At 37.2% G+C, this 20,115-nt stretch overlaps 2 protein-coding genes across 3 annotated transcripts in view; one reads left to right on the plus strand and one right to left on the minus strand.

Annotated features, from left to right (window-relative positions):
- Nucleotides 1-15,875, minus strand: part of zranb3 (zinc finger, RAN-binding domain containing 3) — a 43,546-nt gene extending 27,671 nt beyond the window's left edge. For both annotated transcript variants that reach the window (XM_056759703.1, XM_056759702.1), the window contains exons 1-5: nt 15,427-15,875; nt 15,109-15,273; nt 5,034-5,052; nt 4,594-4,772; nt 1,987-2,218 (exon numbers count right to left, since the gene is read on the minus strand). In XM_056759703.1, coding sequence (XP_056615681.1) covers nt 1,987-2,218; nt 4,594-4,772; nt 5,034-5,052; nt 15,109-15,251 — 573 coding nt within the window. In that variant the 5' untranslated portion in view covers nt 15,252-15,273; nt 15,427-15,875. The remainder of the gene's footprint in view (nt 1-1,986; nt 2,219-4,593; nt 4,773-5,033; nt 5,053-15,108; nt 15,274-15,426) is intronic.
- A 427-nt stretch (nt 15,876-16,302) lies between these two features.
- LOC130430557 (R3H domain-containing protein 1) overlaps nt 16,303-20,115 on the plus strand; it is a 29,365-nt gene continuing 25,552 nt past the window's right edge. Inside the window, exon 1 of the mRNA XM_056759693.1 lies at nt 16,303-16,428. The gene's annotated coding sequence lies outside the window, so the exon portion shown is untranslated. The remainder of the gene's footprint in view (nt 16,429-20,115) is intronic.

Consider the following 20,115-nt stretch of genomic DNA (forward strand, 5'->3'; position numbering starts at 1 on the left):
AAAATTTACTTAAAGATGATAATTCACCCGAAAAATTCAAATTCTATCATTATTTCGACTCTTGTCATTTTAAACCGGTATGACTTACTTTCTTCTGCATAACACAAAAGAAGATATTTAGAAGAATGTTGGTAACCAAAAAACATTGCTCCCCATTAACTACCGTGGTATGGACACAAAACCAATGCAAGTCAATGGGGACCAACGCTTTTCTGTTCTTTAAAAAGATCTTCTTTTGTGTTTTGTAAAAGAAAGATTTTAATACAGATTTGAAAGGTCAAGAGGGCGAGTAAATGATGACAGACTTGCCATTTTTGGGAGAACTATCCCTTGAATTTTTTTTAAAGGACACGGTCACAGTATATGCCATGTTTAATGGGATAGTTCACCCAAAAACTAAAATTATTTAATTTATTCACTCTCTTTTCCTTGTATGACTTCCTTTCATTTGCAAAACCCAAAAGAAGATATTTTGAAGAATGTTGGTAACAGAAAACCGTTGGTCGCCAATGATTTTGTGTCGATACAATAGAAATCAATGGACACCAACGGTTTTTGGTTACCAACATTTTTCGAAATATCTTCTTTTGTGTTGTCATATAAAACCTGTATGTGACTCCTTCTATGGAACACAAAAGAAGATATATGAAGAAATGTCTCTGTGGTTTCCTGTCCCTACAATGGAAGTCAATGGGAGGCAAAGTGGTTTGCTACCAACGTTCTTCAGAATATCTTCATTTGTGTTCTGCAGAAGACAGAAAGCCATACAGGTTTGTAAAAACATGCGTGAGTAAATGATGACAGAATTTTCAATTTACGCAAAATATCTTCGTGCAGCACAGTAGGAGCAGGTTTGCGCGATATATTTCAGCTCACGCTTTCCAATTTTACCTATGGGAAATTATCAGAAAGGTGTATTTTTACACATTATTCTGCTGACCAAACATTTGACGACTTACTATCACAAAAATCATATTACTTCATATTAAATATTAAACACCCGCATCCACCCATACGTATCCCTGAAAACGTAAATGCATCTATTCAAACCCAAGGTTCCTTTGCTTGTTTTGTTATCAGAATCAAAAGTGATCTGTGCATCAAAGCCTGTCAAAAACTGTTTGAAACCGACACGACAGCATTTGCCTGAAAGATCGTGACATGCGAGTGAAAAGATGGATCAAGTGAAAGAGAGGGGCCGTGAATGAAAGCGAGAGAGATCCAGGTGTACCAATAATATTTGTAGCTTGCACAGAGTAATAACAGCAGAAATGAGCGCTGTGCTTCTGAGACCAGAGAGAGAGTGAAAGAGCTGCCAGCCTTTTCATTCAGAGCCGCGGCTCTAAAATCATTTAAAAATCACCTCATTTTTACCCGTCACCCTATGGCATCGATATTCAGCCGTCTAGTTAGGGGTCACTGGGTTAAACAAACACCCACGCCGACGTAATATCGAGGCAAACAGAACGAGGTGAAAGAAGCACCCGATACAGGATGAGAAATCCGTCCGTCCGTGACCTGCGGAAACGACACCTGTGTCAAATCGCCGGGCGGCAGCGTTAAACGCTAAACCTTGAGATGATCTCTTGGTTGATTGATTCATTTAATTTCCCTGCGCGCGAGTCATTAGACCAGAGTGATGCTTGACACATTTGTCAGCTTACGCAAGACACGTGAACTACTATCCATGTAACTTAATCCGGGAACAAAACGCAACGCTAATTTAATAATCAGTTTGTACAATAGCGAAATAATTGATTTTTATAACCGCGCAACCATATTCACTAGAAACTTATCAAAACTTGTAGTTCATCAAATCATCACGCTTGCAATTTTGCGTGACATGAGCGATGACTGTAGCGTGAGAAATGTTTCCGCTTATGACAGAATCTCCTCCTGTTTTCACTCCAACAAAACCACGGCGCATATTACCAAATGGCTTAATAAATCAAAGCAAATGACAAACAGATTTGGAGGATTCCGTACCTCCTCTGGTCTGCCCAGCGCGGGGGTGCCGGTTAGGAGGATGGCGCGCTTGGCGTCCTGAATGATTGGCATCAGTATTTTGCTGCGAGCCGCGTTACGGGACTTCATGTAGTGGGATTCGTCCACTAGGACGACAGCGAAGCGTTGCTTGTTCAGGGCCTCCACTAGGGTGCGTGCGTCCGTGGTGAGCAGCCCGTATCCCAGGATCGTGATTTTACTGGTGCCGATGCTCCTGGAAAAAAAACAGAGTGCGAAGTTAAACTTAAACTTAAATTCAATTAAAATTAGCAAAACAGTTTGTTTAACTTACATACACGGAAATGCTTTGATTCTTAATTTCTTAATGTCTCTTGATTTTATTCTGCACAAAAAAGTTTTTTTTTTTTTTTTTAATTTAGTTTCTTTGATTGTGTAAAAATTTATATCCTGAAATGTTTATAATTTTATCTTTTAAAACTGAAAATATTTTTATTACAAATCTCAAGTCATATTAATGGGAGATTATAGAAGTACAATTATATTGATAAATAGAATCCAGTCATATTTTATATCATTTTACATAATATTTCCAACACATATTTGTCAACTGAAATTTTAGAAAACCAAAGTTAAAAAAGTTAAAGATATATATCTATATATGCTTTTTTACTATCTGATCAAACAAAATCAAGTTTTATCAATTATAAAAATGCAGTCAAATATTTTCTACAGATTTTTTATATATATTTTTTTTCTTAGTTACAATTTACATCATAACCATTTTATCCTCATATAATTATTTTTATATTTTCCATATTAACTGTATATTTTATTGTTTTTTGTTTATTTACTTTATACTATGCATACTAAAAAAAAAGTAACATAAATAAGAAAAAAGTTAAACAATCGTTGTGCTTTTCCTTATCCACTGAATTGCCACTAAATAAAAGTCAAATATATATTATTTTCCTGTAAATAAACATGGTTCAAGCAGAAAACTGCAACGAAGATAATGATGCCTAAAATTTACATTACTAAATACTATAGTTGATTTTAATATTTATTTGTTTAAAAAAATCATCTTGCAGACTGTATGAAAAACTGGTGGTGCTCTTAAAGAAAATGTTTCTTCCCTCTTTGCACTATGAGCCATTAGAGGTAAAATATCATTCACCATGCTGACAGGGCTTCATCAAGCTAGATGGCAGACGTTGCCTTGGTAACGACTTTACAGGTCGACTCAACCTCTGCCCGAATTCTCAGGGTAAACAGAGCAATTTGAAAGCCTCTTTTTAGAAGCATCAATAACAGGCAAAAAACCAACATGACCCCATGACTGCATGGGCTGTACAATCAATCCCAGCATCATCTGTGATAAAGCCGCCCTCATACTCTCTCTGTATCCTAAGATGATGCTTCAAAGAATTATTTGTTAGCTGTAAAAGGTGAGATAATTTTTGGATTTGTTTAATATCCCCGCAGGCACCTGATTTGATTCCATATGTCTGTGGAATAATTTGTAATTTTGTAGCCGCAGATTTCACGTTCTTACGCATTTCTACAGGCTTAAAGTCTGCGAGCAGGGTTTTTCATAACTTTCCGAAGTTCCTCATAAAAGTAAGACACACAGAGTGAAAAAGATGTATAAATCAAGAGATCTCTTCCTAACTTTTCCTGAGGCATCCGCAAAGTCATATTCGGTCATAAATTTCATGAATCAATTTTGCCACTATGATTAAACTCAGACACAGTCTGAAAGAATCAATCTTTCATTTTGAGCAACACACAAAAAAATCTGTCGGCCACCAAGGCAGACGTCCTCAGGTTTAGTCCGCTGGACCTGAATGAATAAGAAACCAATGTCTGTAGTCTTTTGGGGATGCATAACAAACGTTAGGGATAATGTTCAGAGACAGATGTTTAAACAACATTTAACAGATGATTTTGTGACGTTAATGCTTTAGATCGTACACTGCCTACAAAAGATGCCTGAACGGGAAAAATGTAATTGTGCTAAAAGTAAAAAATGCAGAAAAAAGCCAAAGGGAACCCAGAAAAGATGGAAAGTCCTCCAATACTTTTAAAAAGCATTTCAGGGTGGGACTTCAAGAATCTGGATGATAAAATGGTATATTATGGGTAGATTTTTTAATAGAGATGCACAGATACCGATAACTCTGTATGATATATGCCTGTTCGGATTCTGAAGATACAATTAATATTTCTTAACTTTCTGAATGTTGGGATAATGACTATTAATATTGAACATCAAACTGGTGATGGCTGTTTTTAAAACTATAGGCCAATAGTGCGAAAAAATGCTTTTTAACAACAATAGCGATTATTGGACAATATATCAACTGTATTAAATTTTAACAAATTTTAGGCACCTTACCAAAAATAGTCTGGGATAGTTTTGCATAATTCCCATGCTTACATTTGTGATTCCATAGTTTTAAAGAATTTACAATTATCAAAAGAAATCTCTAATATAACAAAAAAATATAAAGGGACTTTAAACATCTATACAATAGTACGATCTGCTGTTTTTAAGTACAGTATGTAAAAAGTTATTTCAGAATAAATTTCTCTATGAAAAAGAAATGAATGTCATTTTTACTGTCCTACATAGTGTCGGTCTTGCTCTCCACCAAGTTGATGTCTCTGGGGTCCAGATCTGGAATCCACTTCTCCAGCTCCTCAATCCAGGGGTATTTCAAGGACGAAGGCACCACGATCAACAGCGGCCATTCCTGTCTGTAGATATACGCCACAGAAATGGCCTGGATCGTCTTTCCCAAACCCATCTGAACGAAAAACGGTCAGGGAAGAGACATTTAGAGTACCGCAGTGGTTCTCAATTGGTGGGTTTGATATTTTTGAGAAGAAAATGTTCCCATAATAAACACTCTTTTCAATACAATTGAAGTTGTAACCAGTTAGCATACAAAGAATGATCCAGATCCAAAAAGGACATTTTTTTTGTCAACACAAGGCCAATTTAGGGGTCTATAGAGCGTCTTGGAAACTGAATCAGATTACGTGCAAGAAAAGAAAGATCCTCTTACCTCATCTGCAATCATACACCTGCAAAACAGAAATGAAAATAAATGAAGCGTATCGAACCCGGAGCTCAGAGTTCAGCGATAATGACCCACCCAGACACCAGAAGTGATCAAAATCAGTTGTCCTCTCTTCCTGCCGTGGCCTAAATAATTACCTTCTGAATCACGTTTTTAATTTCTTCCTGAAATCGATGGCCAGAAAGACGCGTATTGATTCGGGCGATATTGTGAAACCCGGGCTTCCCGGCCGATGCACATTGCTCAATATAATTACCCGCACACCTGAACTCGACTGAAAATTTCAGCCAGAAGGTAAAACAAGGCCAATTTCAAAGCAAAACTGTGTGTTATGTTTTTTTTTTAATAGTTGTTGGTTTATGACCTGCACAAATGCCTAATATACTGTAGACCCTGAATCAAACCTGAGATTTATTTTCAACCCAAAAACTTCAGCATGTTGTTGTTAGACATGTGTGCTACTTCATTTCCGATCAAAACGTTATCAAATAACGTACAGACAACTTTAGAAGATGAAAAAAACGCTGGTCCATCGTTTGTACAATGCTGGTCAAGCACGTTTGAACAAAATACAACCAACAGAACATTTATAACCGAATCAAAATGTCTTAAATAGTTAATATATGAAAATGTGAAAAAAATATTTACACAACAGACAACTTTTTTGAAGAAATTTTGCAGCTCTTTTCTAAACAACAGCAGCTACAGAGAAAAAATTATGAGCTATTTTCGAATTTCGAGTTTTTGTCTTGTTTTCTAGTACAAATAACATTTTTCATGACAAATTTACTTGGAAAAGTGACTTTGGATATGAAGTCTTGTTTTCAATGAAGTTCATTTTTCTTGTTTAAACCAACAACTTTCAACAACACAAACTTGAATGAAAAAACAAGATTATTTTCTTACCCCATTGGGAGATACTTGTTCTCGTTTCAAGCATGGACTTTTTTTAATATACAAGAATCTCAATCCATTTTGCTTCTCAAGGAAACATATCTTGATTTAGGCATTTTTAGATATTTGTTCAGGAAACCAGGACAAAAAATATTGAGAAAGAATCATTTTTTTGCAGCGTAACTGACTACATTAGTCAAAACGAACACATCACAAAAAGTACATTTTGCACGATAATAGACCCTATCAATGATGGATGTGACTTTGAATGTTTGAAAACGTCTATGTAAATGAACTCTATTATAATGATTGGCTAAACTTTTATTTACTGTATAAAGCTTTTCATAGACATCATATCCTTAATACAAGCGAGTGATCTTTGGAACTGACATTTCAGTTCCAGACCAAAGAACAATATAGTTTCATTTTTTTGTCACATTTGTAGGATCTGTCTGTTTTCTGGCGTTTAACACACGTCAGCTCAACCAGCAGGTCTTGCGTGTACTCAAATGTGCTGTAGCATGATGACACGCAAATAAAAACACAACCGCATATTTATTTCCCGCTGAAACCAGCGAGGAAGCAAAGCATCAAGAGTTTTCTAGTTTCCGTTAGTGAAATGTCACCGTTCGCCGCAAGATGCCCGTATCCGTTATTCAAACAGTGAATCTACTCATTAGAGGGCCCTGTTTGCTCACTTTCAACCCTCTCGCTTTCTTTCTTTTTTTTCAAGTAATGCTGCGAGACGCCGATCTTATACGGATTCTTTCAGGGGAAAAAATTTAATTGCTTGTGCGTCTGGCGACGTTCAAGGATTTACTAGAAACAAATGAAGCAGACGCATTCAGTGACACAAACTAAAGAACTGCATCTTTTATTTATTTATTTTTAATGCGTTTACTTTCTGGTATCCGGTAATGGATCAGCTGGTATCATGACGCACAAATGTGCTCTTGCGACGCCCGTTCATTTAACTAGTGTTGACGCAACAAGCTGTTCCGCTGCTAAAAAGTGTAAATGTGTACAGTCCTAGACTTTAAAAATATTCAATATGCTTTCCAAAGAAATGTACAAGTTGAAACCTTACAGAACAATAGCATATTATTCAGGAGACAAATACGGAAAGATATGCAGAAACAATTTTAGAAACGCATTCATCTTGTTGTACACAAAGAAAACGATGCCAAAACATCCTTTGTATAACATAATTGATTGAAACGAGAAAGTACATAAATTAACATAATATATTAACATGACTTTCAGAAATCCAGGATTTTAAAATATCCCAAATATTCAATGTGGTCAGAGTTTTGACATCACTGTACTGTTCTCAAAGTACTAAGGTACCATCACTGTACAATGAAACCAAGCCTATACCCTTTTCGTAAAAGTAATAAAAGAAAAATAAGATAAAATGGCTGCACAATATTTTTTATTTTATATTGATAACAGCATAAAGTGACCTCCTGAAATATCTATGAGATAGAGTCACAAATACAATTGAAGAGGTAGAAAGACAGAGAGAGAGAACGAGAGAGAGATAGCTATGAGCTCTCTCTTCATCTTGTTTTGCGCTCTCTGTTTGAAAGGATGATTAACAGCCTCTGTCCTCCCCGTGGGTTTTTTTCGCCTTCAGATTGTTGGAGCACTTGCTAGCGCCGTGTAATGCGCTCTCGCCCGCCTCGAGTGCCACATAGGTGTGTGTGCGCTCGGTTTCTCCGCACATTAATCACTGTTCTTTAAATAACGCTGCTCGCGACCGACGCGCCACTGTGTCCTTTAAGAGCGTTCTGTCTGATTTGCCTGTCAGCGGCACTAAGAACTTTATTATTGTACATTTTTGAAAGCCATCTAATATTTTCTTGATCACCTTGTGACTTGGTCTTATCTTTTGAAAGTAGCATGGTGCGATCTGGATCAACTACATGTTTTGGGACGGAAACAGTGAATTTAGGCAAAACCCACTCTGGGAATTTGCATCTGGAAAGTCGTATATTTGTAAGATGTCTGGGAAAGATCTGGATAACATATCCTGTGTAGAATCTGCTAAACGTCTTAGAAAAAGCAGTTTCAGAAGCTGATAAACATCTCACAGACATCTTTTAGAAAACGTCTAAGGCCGTGTTCACACATGACTTCTTTTTTGAAGCCGTTGGCGCCTGTTCTACATTATAATCCTACCATGCAACCGTGTTTTCGAAAAAGTCCTGATCGCTTTTTTAAACACCAGCTTCTTTTTCTGCACCTCAGAGCGTCTTTTGAGGTCGAAAAAAGTTCAACGCCCTAAGTCAAGCACCTTTTTCAGAGCTAACCAAGAGACCTGTCGTTTCAAAAACAACATCCGCGGAACATGATTGGTTGAGAAGGCTGAAGCTCGAAAAATATTGAATAGCTGCCAAAATAGTTAGTTTTGTATAAATGAAAATTTAATTTTCACTCTCGACAACTTCTAATTGCATTGCTAGAAATTAGCATTGTAGTTTATAAATATGTGATTGTAATAACCAAAGACATTCTGTTTATAATTCAAATAGACATTCGTTACACTGCCTATGAAGGTATGCCTATGTTCGTCTCTCTAAGATACCCATCTTTGAATATTGCAGTCTGCTATTAGTAACCACAACACTGCTAGCGTTGATTTATATAAAATTGGTGCCATTGTCAACTATTTCTTGTCGAAAAAGAAGTCAAGTGTGAACACTGCCTAAGGGGCATATTGCACAAGAGCAAACAATAAAAACTATATCTTGTAGACGTAAATGCACACATCAAATAGATGTCTCCCAGATGAATGTGTGCTATCATTGTAAAAAACATAAAATCTCAAACTTGGGCAGGCAGGGAGACCAGCTAACCACATTAGGCCTGGTACGACGTAAAAGCAACACGTTGTTTGAGCAAGTCATCCCTAACATGAAAGCAAGCGATGGAGCAACGAAAGGCTGCTTAATCTGCACTAATTTATGTTATTTCTCTTTCATTACAAGCATAATATTGAATAATCTCTTAATCTTTCCCCGTGCCTTAATTTGCACCTCTGATGCAATTATAAACGGGCTAGCGGTACACCTCCTCCCGTCTCGGATCAATAGCTATCGATCGTCTCAGTCGCTGCGCTCGATTTGGAGACAGAGATAGTTTGGCTCCGGCGTGTCACATGGCAGTTCATGGTGTAGTGGTTTGATAGGTGGTTCAAAGTTCAGGGCTCATTAAACCGCGGTTATTGTATCAGCAAGCCGTATGCTAATCCGCCTTCGCGTATCGTTTCATCACCCGATTTGATGAATTAGCGTGCAGTCGTTGCCCATACGCTGGTACATTATGGCTTTATTAGCATCTTTAATGTGGCGTGACTGTGTTAGCATAGAGCTGAAAAACTTGCGTTTCCAGCGTTTGTGATGGACAGAGCGTAAAATTAATATCCGTCATGCTACAACTCACTAGCTGTTCAGCCGAAACCGACATCAATAAACAATAAATAACAATTCCCAAAGCTGTAAAAATGCGTGTAGATGTGTAATCTTTTTAATGTTTCATTTTTACATCTCCAAAAGGTATTTCGCTCATCTACAATACGTTTCCGAAATGTCTTCTGACAGATGTCATCTAGACATCTAGAAGATGTCTGTAAGATGTCTATGATTTAGAATGAAAGAAAAAACTGCCTTTTCTATGACGTTTATCAGATACTTTGACACAGCAGATGTTTTCCAGATCTCCAGGGCCCATATTCATGAAAAAACTTGGCGCAAAGAGATGCTCCTAGTGACAAAATTCTACAAAGACTCTTAGAAATGTGGGCGTTTCCCATTAAAATTACAGAACATATCCTAATAAAGAAAAAAGTAATTCATAACGCATCTTAACCCTTAAAAGAGCTCTTAAGGTCCAAAATTGTTAGAAGTAGAAAGGAGGACTTAGCGTTTCTTTAGTGGCAGAGATAATGGATGAAACACGTAAAGTGAGAAGAAATGTGTTGCAATGCATGACAATTTCCAATATTACTTTTCAGGTTTATCTGATATTTATTGTTTCTTGTTTGTGTTTAACTTTTGGTTTTCTTGTTACTGCTTTGATGCATTTCAAACTGTAAAACCACTATACAATTAAATAACACACAACACATTAGATCGTACAGGGTTCATGTTTGTGACCGATCCTATTAGAGAGAGACACGCTAACATCTCCAAGACAGCGCAGAAATGCTAAAGTGCCAGAAATAGAAGTAATAACTACATTAATATTTAGCAACTGGAGAAATGTAACTATGCAGCAGAGATGATTTGGTCACAATCTGATGACACAGACAATAACAGCACTTACAGAAACTTAATATGTCACTGTTCATTTTCTATCAAATACGTTGACATTAACAGCATGACAAGAATTAAGAAAAATACCAAGAGGAAAAAATACATGTGCAATTTCAAACTAATGACCCTATACTTAAAGGCACTCTTATTTCCGTCTTGGCCAAGCAACCAATCACAGTCTTTAAAAGACTGTGTCATACATTGCAGTGGGGCCAGCTTCGCCTCCTCAGTAAGATTAAAGTTTTTGTCTTTTCCTTTCTCAGAGTTTCTCTCAAATTGGTCCAGAGTCTCTTTTAAGCTAAGACTCCTACGTACAAGTTTTTGAGCAAAATTAAGAGTTTTCTTAAAGGATTTTTAGAATATGTGTATAGATCTTTAGCAGACATCTTAAAGACGTACCTGTGCCAGACGTTTTATATATTTTTGAAGATGATATAATAGTATATAAAGAAAACTGACTAACACTGCTGCTAAGGTGTAGGACGTTGCTAATTTGGTCTTGGTTATTTCTAGCGGTTGCTTACCAAAAGTCACAAAAATACCATTGCCAGGTCTTTACACTCTTTCATTCCCAAGATATAGCTTGACATAAAAAGACAAAGATTTCAAAACATCCCTTAACTGTTTTATTATGGTAACTGCCGTAAATCATGGTAAATGTTTGTGACCCATCGCCTTCAGTCTAATACCTTAAGATGTTCAAATAAAGACTGATCCCAACCTTTTGCACTTTCCAGATATGAAACCAACATGGATATCTATCTTTTTGACTGGTAACAACTTGCTGATGAAATCTTGCTCTAACCAGCGCGGTTCTGCTCTGAAACACTGGATCATTTGAACAAGCATCTCGTCTCAGTGTGTGCTTTGGCTGTGCTGTAAAAGAAAAAAAGCAATTCTGCTTCAGGGGATTATTGAATTGCAGAGAGAGAGATAGAGAGTGGGAGAGGTAGGCGATAAAGGGAGGAAAAAACGGAAATCGATGGTTTAGAAAACACCAAGTGGTTGTATTCTATTACACGAGAGGTACAGAAGCATATCTGCTCTAACCGCGAGATAAAGATGCACAACGATGAACTAAACGGACTCTACAAACACATAAAAATGGTTTCACAAATCTTGGTTGACCCGAGTTTACTAAAACTAAAAAACACTCATATTTTTTACATAGCAAAATACGCGTTCGAATATAAAAAGCAATGCAAAGCAATTTTGATTTCATGTTGGAAAAAAACAAACACAAATGATTTTTTGTAAATCTGTTTTCAATATACGTTTAAAATTGGATGGAAGATAACTTGACATTTCATTTCGTCATAGAAAAAGAAACAACATACAAAAAGAATCAGCAAGTCAAAGTTAAACAAACATGCCAATTTTAAGCGTGTTGGTTTAAGCAGGCACTCCGAAAAATGTCCGTGCTAATAAATCTTGAGTTTCGCTTTTAAATCCGACAAGCCTAGTACGAAAGGAAAACAGTAAATAACCGCCTTCATTTCCCACGACAAAAACACGAAACAGAAGCCGATAGTCATTGGCGTTGACACGCGGCCGTGTGGACGCCTGTCACGGTTCATTAAACAGGAGGTGGAGAGTCTCCGTACGGATAAAGTAATTACAGCTGAGGATTGCTGGAGTTATTGGCTGGAGTGGAGATTACATATTTAATTAGTGAGCAATTATCTGGGGCCGTAATCCGCATACTAACTGATTACCGGGATCAAAGCGTTACACAAGGGGAGATTAATCGCCAAATTTAATTCCCGAACAAAAAAACGGAGGACGAGCCGCACGTCCGTTCGTGTAAAAGTGATAGCTTCATAAAGGTGATGTGCGTGTTCTTTTTGATGCTATTCGGCTTGACATTGTAACTTCGAAGGCGCGAGTAAAAACATGAGGGACACCTACAAATTTTCAAAGTTTTTAAACCACAGTCTACCCAGATAGCACAAGTACGTCTGTAAGACGTCTGCTACATATCTGGAAAACATCCGATAAACATCTTAGAAAAGGCAGTTTTACAAACATTCTCAATTATAAAAATCTTACCAACATCCGACAATTAACGTCTCATAGATGTATTACAGACGAGAAAATTATTTTCAAAAATACATCTTGCGGATGTAAATGCAGACATCAAAGACGTCTTGTCTCCCAGATGTATCCGCGCTATCAGGGGAAATTAACTTTTGTGGAAAAAATTGTTATGGACACTTATGTTCAGAATAGATAGCAGTTTCTTTTATGTTGAGAACAACCATTTTAACCTTGATTCAACATTAAATAAATGATATACGTTAATAAAATGTTTACAAACAATTTATGCATACTGAGCATATTTTATGATTCTTCTAAATGCTTGGATTATACAGTGTGCAGTATACAACCAAAGCACGCTTTTAATAAAGACGTATCCCAAGATGCAGTGAGCTAACTGGATGGTACTCGCTCAAATGAACATACAACATAAGGTCAATGTATCAAGTGTTATTTGCTGCATACTTCATCCGGCCTCACATACTATTTTTATACACTAGTAGGCAGAATACAGTGTATACCAGGAGCGAACCCTCAGGGCCCTCTGTGATGACCTAAACTATCATAAAAACATTAAAATATTATTTTCAAAAAAGTTGATTTTCCCTATCAGATATGTATATTTGATTTCCTGGATCGATGCGGACTCTATCCACGTGAGATTTCCAAGTCTCACAAGAGTACTTCATGATCACAGAGCAGTCGCAGTTCTGCGTGGTCATACTCTACGCAGCCTGTGCATCCTGCAAGAAGTCGAACGTGTGCTTATGTCGGGCGCCATCTATTAGCATACCAGTACAGTAAATCAATGGGAAAGATTCATTTTAAGTGGCAGTAAAGCCGACCAATCATATCATCTTTCTAAATGGGCACGATTTGTTTTTGCTAACTTTCTGCCAGCTGGGAAGTTGTTCACCAGCAATCTTGTAAAGCGGAAGAAGCACCCGAAGCAGGATCGCCAACTGCCAAACTTAAAAAATAGAAGCAATGCAGATGACGTCATTCAAAATGGATGAACTTTGTCAGAAAAGTTGATAAACATCGTTCAATACAACACGATAATGATAAATTGCCTAATACATTCTGGTTGCTGATGTGAGATTGATTTGAGACAAGTGATTCTGAGACAATAGTGGTCAGTCTTAAATTTTAGTTTTTTGAATATTTACTGTTATTCTGCATAACAGTAAAATTTTATCAGATAAATGGTATATTTACTACAGTCAGATCCATACGTTTAGTTCACCGAAACGTTACCAGTTTAATTTTGAGATTTATTATAAAAACAGTTTATTCACCAGTATTCTGTTAACGGTCTGCTAGTTTAAGTTTTCATCATTCCGTTGAAGAGCAGATACACCTGGTGTACACATTATGTGAACTTTGTTGTTTGTAGTAAGCTAGTATTCGATTTTAAATATTGTTATATTCTGTTGTGTTATGTGTACAGTTATATACTCTTATGTGCTTTTTAAAAAACGTACACTTAAACTGAACATTTGAGTAATATGCCCAGCATGCATACTTTCAAAAGAGAAGAGATGGTAAAAGATGTTAGTGTGATATTCCAAACAGAGCCGCTGTTTTGAATCTAAATCACAATGCACAGCAGTATAAACCTATTTAAATAATTTGTATTCCCTATGTTATTATAGCAAATGCTTTAGACAAAGCTACGGTATAAGAATAGATGACAACCCTAATGTGCTTTTTCGAGATGTTCATTTATTGAACCATCCGACAGCAGCTGAAACTTTCTGTAATAGTACCTGTCTAGTTAAATAGGAAATTAGTGTCGGCCGGTTGAACACAGTCAGACGTGATTACAGCGAATGCAACGCGCTCTTATTCTGCAGTCGGCTGAAACAGAGCCCTTAAGCTACAAAAACCCTTTGTGATAATACTATTACAATTATTACAGAGGGTTTTCTTAACTTGAGGTCTGCCCTCACAATCCGAGTCAAAAGTCCAGCGGAAATATTGAACTACATTACGCCACAGAAATTCATCAGTGTGGAAAGTGTGAAATTGGTTTGAAGGGTTTTGAGCCGTTCGTTTTGCAATACGTTAAATAAAAGTCACATTAGGGCGGCTTAAAACCCAAACTCGGATGTGTGCCCAAGCATCACATGTAGGCAAAAAAAGATAATTATACAGTGAAATCAAAACATGACAATAAATTGGCAATTAACTGGCAATGTTGTTTTCTTTCTCGTAAATGGCGATATTGAACCAAAAGTCAGGCCATCCCATCAGCCACGGTGACCCAGAGAGATTCTTATAAATCCACCCTAATAAATGTCCGTCTAATTAAGTGACTGACCCCGTCTGCACCAATCAGAGCTCCGCGTGTCCTACCATCGATCTGAGACCCAGTGTTGAGTCTACTAACTGACCTGTCTGACCCAGAGCTACAAGAGCATTGACTGACACAGAACTAGAGTAAATTAGACTCTTACACACTTTAATAAGGCACAGATTAAGACGGATAGATATATATTATTAGTATCCGACCTACAACGTCTTGTCTTCAAAGTTTTTTAGGCCTAAGTGGAAATAGAGAGGAAGTTGGAAGACTTTTTGATACTTTTTTATGCTACTTGATACTTTTTTATGTTACATTGCGACACCATTGAAATAATAAGTATTAATGCATTGATTTTGCACATTTTAACATGAGAGGGATGTTAGAACATTTGGCTTTGATTCAGATGCTTATGGTTCAAGTTAAATTTGGTTTATTTATAAATAAAGCACATTCTGTTCTGTTCAATATACCTGTTAAAGAGAAATAAATAACTTTTTGAACTGACCTTCCATTCCTGGACAAAGCAAAGCAGATCCCGTCTTTCTGGAAGGGCATCAGTATTTCCTGCAGCTTCTTTGGAAGTTGTTGCAATGCATCTTTGTCAGGAAGATGTGTCTCCTCTTCATACTTGTCTTGACTGTTTCTCATTGTCGTGACTTGATTTGCAACTCTGTGTATTGGAGTCACAGTTACATGATAAGTATACAAAAAAGTAAACAAATTTCCAAAAAGATTCGTTGAAATACACAATTGCATACACAGAACAACAACTCTAAAACAGTATAGTTCAACAACAAGTGAGGTGCTGTAATATCACGCTTACAACTAGACGTTCCAGATATCAGATCATCTCGTGCCTGCGTGATTTGACATTTCGCGGCAACGCAGTCTCTGACGTCACCAAAGCACCTTAACGTCATAACCGCGCGACGGCTTGCAATTTGATGGCAGTTCAACGTAAGCTGTAGTTAAAATCACCCGTTTTGTTTGTTCTGCGTATTAGTATCATCAACACTTACGACACGTCACTGTCAAACTCTTTCAGAAACGAATCTACATGTGTGTGTAATCATGAACGTTTGGTATCTAAAAATGTCACTTTGAAAAGGTGACGGTGTTCTTATCTTTTACAAGAAAGTAGCGGTTTGTTTTTATGAAATGTTGTAAATCGTAGTAGTTAAGGCCATTCAATCGGCTTCTTTCTTGCTTTTAGAAATGCGAACGCAACCTAGAGCCGAACAGATATTGACAAAGGGAGGAGCTTCCGGGACGTGAATACTGATCACCGATTGGTTTTTAACCACTGTCACGTGACGTGGGGAAGCACTTTTGAGCTCAACGGCGAGAATCATAACTCTAATTAATCCATAAACCAACTACAGCGATTTATTTTATATTTGTATTGTATTTTATTTTATGAAAATGCGTGTTTTATTCCTTATGCTCAGTATACTTACTAAATACAACGAATCATACATGAGTGGTATTTTCTATTTTAATTATTTTAAAGAATTTTCATACAAGTTTAACACAACTTTGCGTTTGAAATAGTTCGCTGTAAACTATAAAACGCCTTAGTGGCTATTATACCTACATCTTCATGACCAATCGTTTGAGTTTGTGTTTATTTGTCATATTTTGGGCCAAAGCGCGCCCTCTATCGGTAAACAGTTGACCGCAATATTATTTTCCCTTCCAGGCGTTTGAGGTTTTCGTCTTCAATGCCGCTGACAGACCGACAGCTTTGCCTTCAGCCTTTAGCAGCCATTAGACTCGTTATTTTCCCCTATTCCTCTAAAGATTATCCCTTCTTTCTGTCTTAGAGGTAAGCCTACATCACATTTCCCTCCATTAAACCCGAAATATCGCGATTTGTGCTGTTATTCATGTGAACGTGGCTAATCTGGGAGAGCTGTGTGTGTTTTAACTCACTTAGCTTACCATGTGTGCTAGCGCACCAATCTATTTTAGTCTTTTTAAACCTTTTCAGGCGAAATATCGGGCATGGATGACTGACAAAGTTTGTTCTCGGTGTTTACGAGTGTTTTATAAGTAATTTGTGTGTTTTGATTTTCATATTATATGAAATTTACGTAGTGGATGATCTTGTATATAAGGGCCAAGGAGAAATTACACGGGAAGAGTAAATCCACATGCACGTAAATGGATCACATACATGTTTGTGCTTTTAATGTGATTTGTTTGGTAATATTACATCTCAATGAACTGCGGATTTTGGCTTTAAGGTTTATTTTTGTAGGCTTGACTTGACAAATCCAGGCTTCATTCATAAGGGCCTGTGCAAGGACCTAACCACCAGGAGGAGATTGTAAAAGATACATATGATTTTTTATACTTTTAATATTAATGTTTGGCTTTAAATCTGATTGGTTGAATGATGATGTTCATTTATGTGTCTGCATTATAATAGCTCTTTTTTGGTTAGATGTGCACAATATATTACACTTATTATCGGTGTCTGTTTGAAAAAACTCATCAGGCTTTTTCACATTTGAACAATTTTGTAATAACTTTACTTTTTATAGTTTTAATAGTTTTTTTTAGCTGTTCTAAACCTCTATTTGCACACCGAATTGGGAGTTGGAGTTAAGTGATGTTGGATTAAGGCCCGGTTTCACAGACATGGGGTTTAAACCAGGACTATGCCTTAGTTGACTTAAGATTTTATAAAAGTGCTTTAGAAGAATACATTACTGGTTTGCATCTTGAGACAAAACCATGGCACAGATATATTTTAAGATAATTCTGGGCAAGTTATTTTCAGATAAGACAGGTCACGCATTCAGTCTGAGGGACTGCTAGCCTTAAGCCTTTTCTGTGAAAGCGTAAAGTGTTTAAAATATTAAAGCAACTTATTTCACACTCAATTCAGCAATTGGCATCTAACCATTTTATAAATGTATTAAAAGAATGGCAACGCTTTGCAATAAGGTCACATTTATTAACACGAGTCAATCCATAAATGAACAAACTAAGAACAATGCTTCTACAGCCTTCAATAATCTTAGTTCATGTTAACTTTAGCATTAACTAAAATATGTCAACTAACAAGACTTGGACGAACAATAGCATTGCCTTTTGTTTAATCTAAACAACGATTAAACCGATATTGCTCATTATTGGTTCACGTTAGCTAGTACATTGTAAAGAGTTACCAAAATAAGAACACGTTGTTAGTGTTTGTGAGTCTGATCAAACAGAGATGATAAAAGTCACGGTTGAAATTGCTTTTGGGTTGTTCGCTGCACTAGAAATGGAAGGTCAACCGCATTGGATTGTGGGGTGCATTCCACACAGAGTGCCCTAGTTGTATGCTGTACCTTTGGGAAATGTAGTAGGTCATTTGTGTCTATCACGCATAAAAAATGGCATACTATGCAGGTGTACTGCAGGAAAAGTAATATGGTATAATGCTGTTCAGAGCATAGGCATATTTTTTCATGGCTGTTTTTGATGTTGTTTAAATGGCCAAAATTTCAGTAACACTTGATAAAATCTGAAGTTGTGTGTGTTGCCATTAGTTAATGCACAACTAGCATGAAGAATTGTATTGACATTAACTTAGATGAATAAATGCTGAAAAATGATATTAGTCCTTGTTAGTTCATGTTAGCTAATACATTTTCTAATGTTAACGAATACAACCCTATTGTATAGGATCATGTTGTCATAGGCATATTTGAAGGGTAGTATTCATGCGTTTGGTTATTCATTTTTATCTCATTTACAGTAGTACACAAATCATTATCAGTGTGTGTACAGGTTTTATTGGTTTACAATATATATACAGTATAATTTTCCTAGGTTTGTGCTACGTCCTTCTATCCACATTTGTTTTTACGGCTTAATCGGTTTTGGCACGTCATTGTTACCTGCTTGGCTACCAGATGCTTTTCCTCTAGACTGACATGCTTTAGATCGATTATAGAGACGTTCTGAAAACTCAAGGTCAAGCTTTGATTGTTAAGGTTTATAATCGGTAACATTTGCGCTACTGCATTTGCCATCCAGATCAGTTCCCATTTTGTTTAACCCGGCGCGCAAACTTCATTGTTCTTAGAAATAGCTGTCGTGATTCATAGTCTTGCTCTCCTTTTTGACCTTGGGATTGTTCAGCTGTTATTTTATTTATATACATTTTTTAAACGTTCGTACGGCGTATTGTTAGGCGTCCTGGTTTTCTGCGCCGCCGGCCTGTTTCTGTCACGCCGAATATTAATGTTTGTGCGCGGGAGGCGCTGCGGTAAGGAATGATCCACGAGCTCCCGTTCGAAGCTCATCTGCATCACCACAGGAGGATTCTCACCTGTGCCCCACACCTCACCCCCCTCCACCACAATCCACACGAGCATCACTTTCATCCGCAGAACCGCATTCGTTTATTGTGCTTCCTTTCATACTGTCATGAGTCTATATGATGTTTGGGTGATTACATTTTGCCTTAAAGATGCATGAACGTAATGAGCACTGTAGTACACACAAAAATACAAAATTGTCATCGATTGTACACCTTTATGTTGTTTAAAAACCATGAACCATTTTTATTTGGAACACAAAAGAAGATATTTTGAGAAATGTCTGTTAACAGCATTCTTTAAAATATCTTTTCTGTTCTGCAGAAGAAATTCTGAGGGTAAGTCCATTTTTTATTTGGGGGCTAAATAGTAGTCTGATATGCAGTTGAACTGATGTTCAGGTCAAAATGTTTGTTTTTAAAGTTACCTGTTTACCCTTTGCACCCTGGCGGGGTCCACATTCAAGTGCATTTAATGTGGATACCTCATTTTGTGTTGCCGTGATAAAACATAATGGCATATCACCCCCAAAAGAGGTCAAAATCACCTTTGTTTTCCATTTGGCAAGATTCGTTGTCTTTACCTGTTCACCCTCTGCACCCCGTTCACCCGATAAGTTGCTCTAGCTCGAGACCTCCTTTGCTACGCGCCTGGCAAGATTTGTTATCGCCTTCAGAGATTGCCATCAGAAAGCATCTCGCCTTCGGAATTCCACAGAAAAAACCCTTGTCGGCACATTTTTCTTGGATGTAACCAGGTCTTGGAGCTGCCTGAAGGTGTCACCTAGACCAGAGAAATGACCATCAAGACCGGTCACCTTTAAATGTCAACACATTTTCTCATTCTGCTCTTACACGGCTGAAAAAGCAACCGGACGGCAGACCTTCTCTTTTCCCTCCGTATTAACGAGAATAATGACTGGCGCAGTGATTCATGGCGCAGTGGTATTTTGGGGCGCTACTGAGTTATTGACCCGCTCTATCTAACGGTAATCAGCGTGCCGCTGAATGTTCCTCCCTAACAAGATAATATCCGATACAAATTACTACCCGGGTTCCACCAACTGCCTGGGTTGCTTCATTAATCCATATCTTCGTCATTTATTCGAACTTTTTTTGCTAACAACGCTCTGTCAAGATAGTCCGACACAACGCACATCACCAACCACCCCTCAAAGCGCTTAATAGAACCCGTCT

This window comes from Triplophysa dalaica, chromosome 10, assembly GCF_015846415.1.
Source record: "Triplophysa dalaica isolate WHDGS20190420 chromosome 10, ASM1584641v1, whole genome shotgun sequence".
NCBI lineage: Eukaryota > Metazoa > Chordata > Actinopteri > Cypriniformes > Nemacheilidae > Triplophysa > Triplophysa dalaica.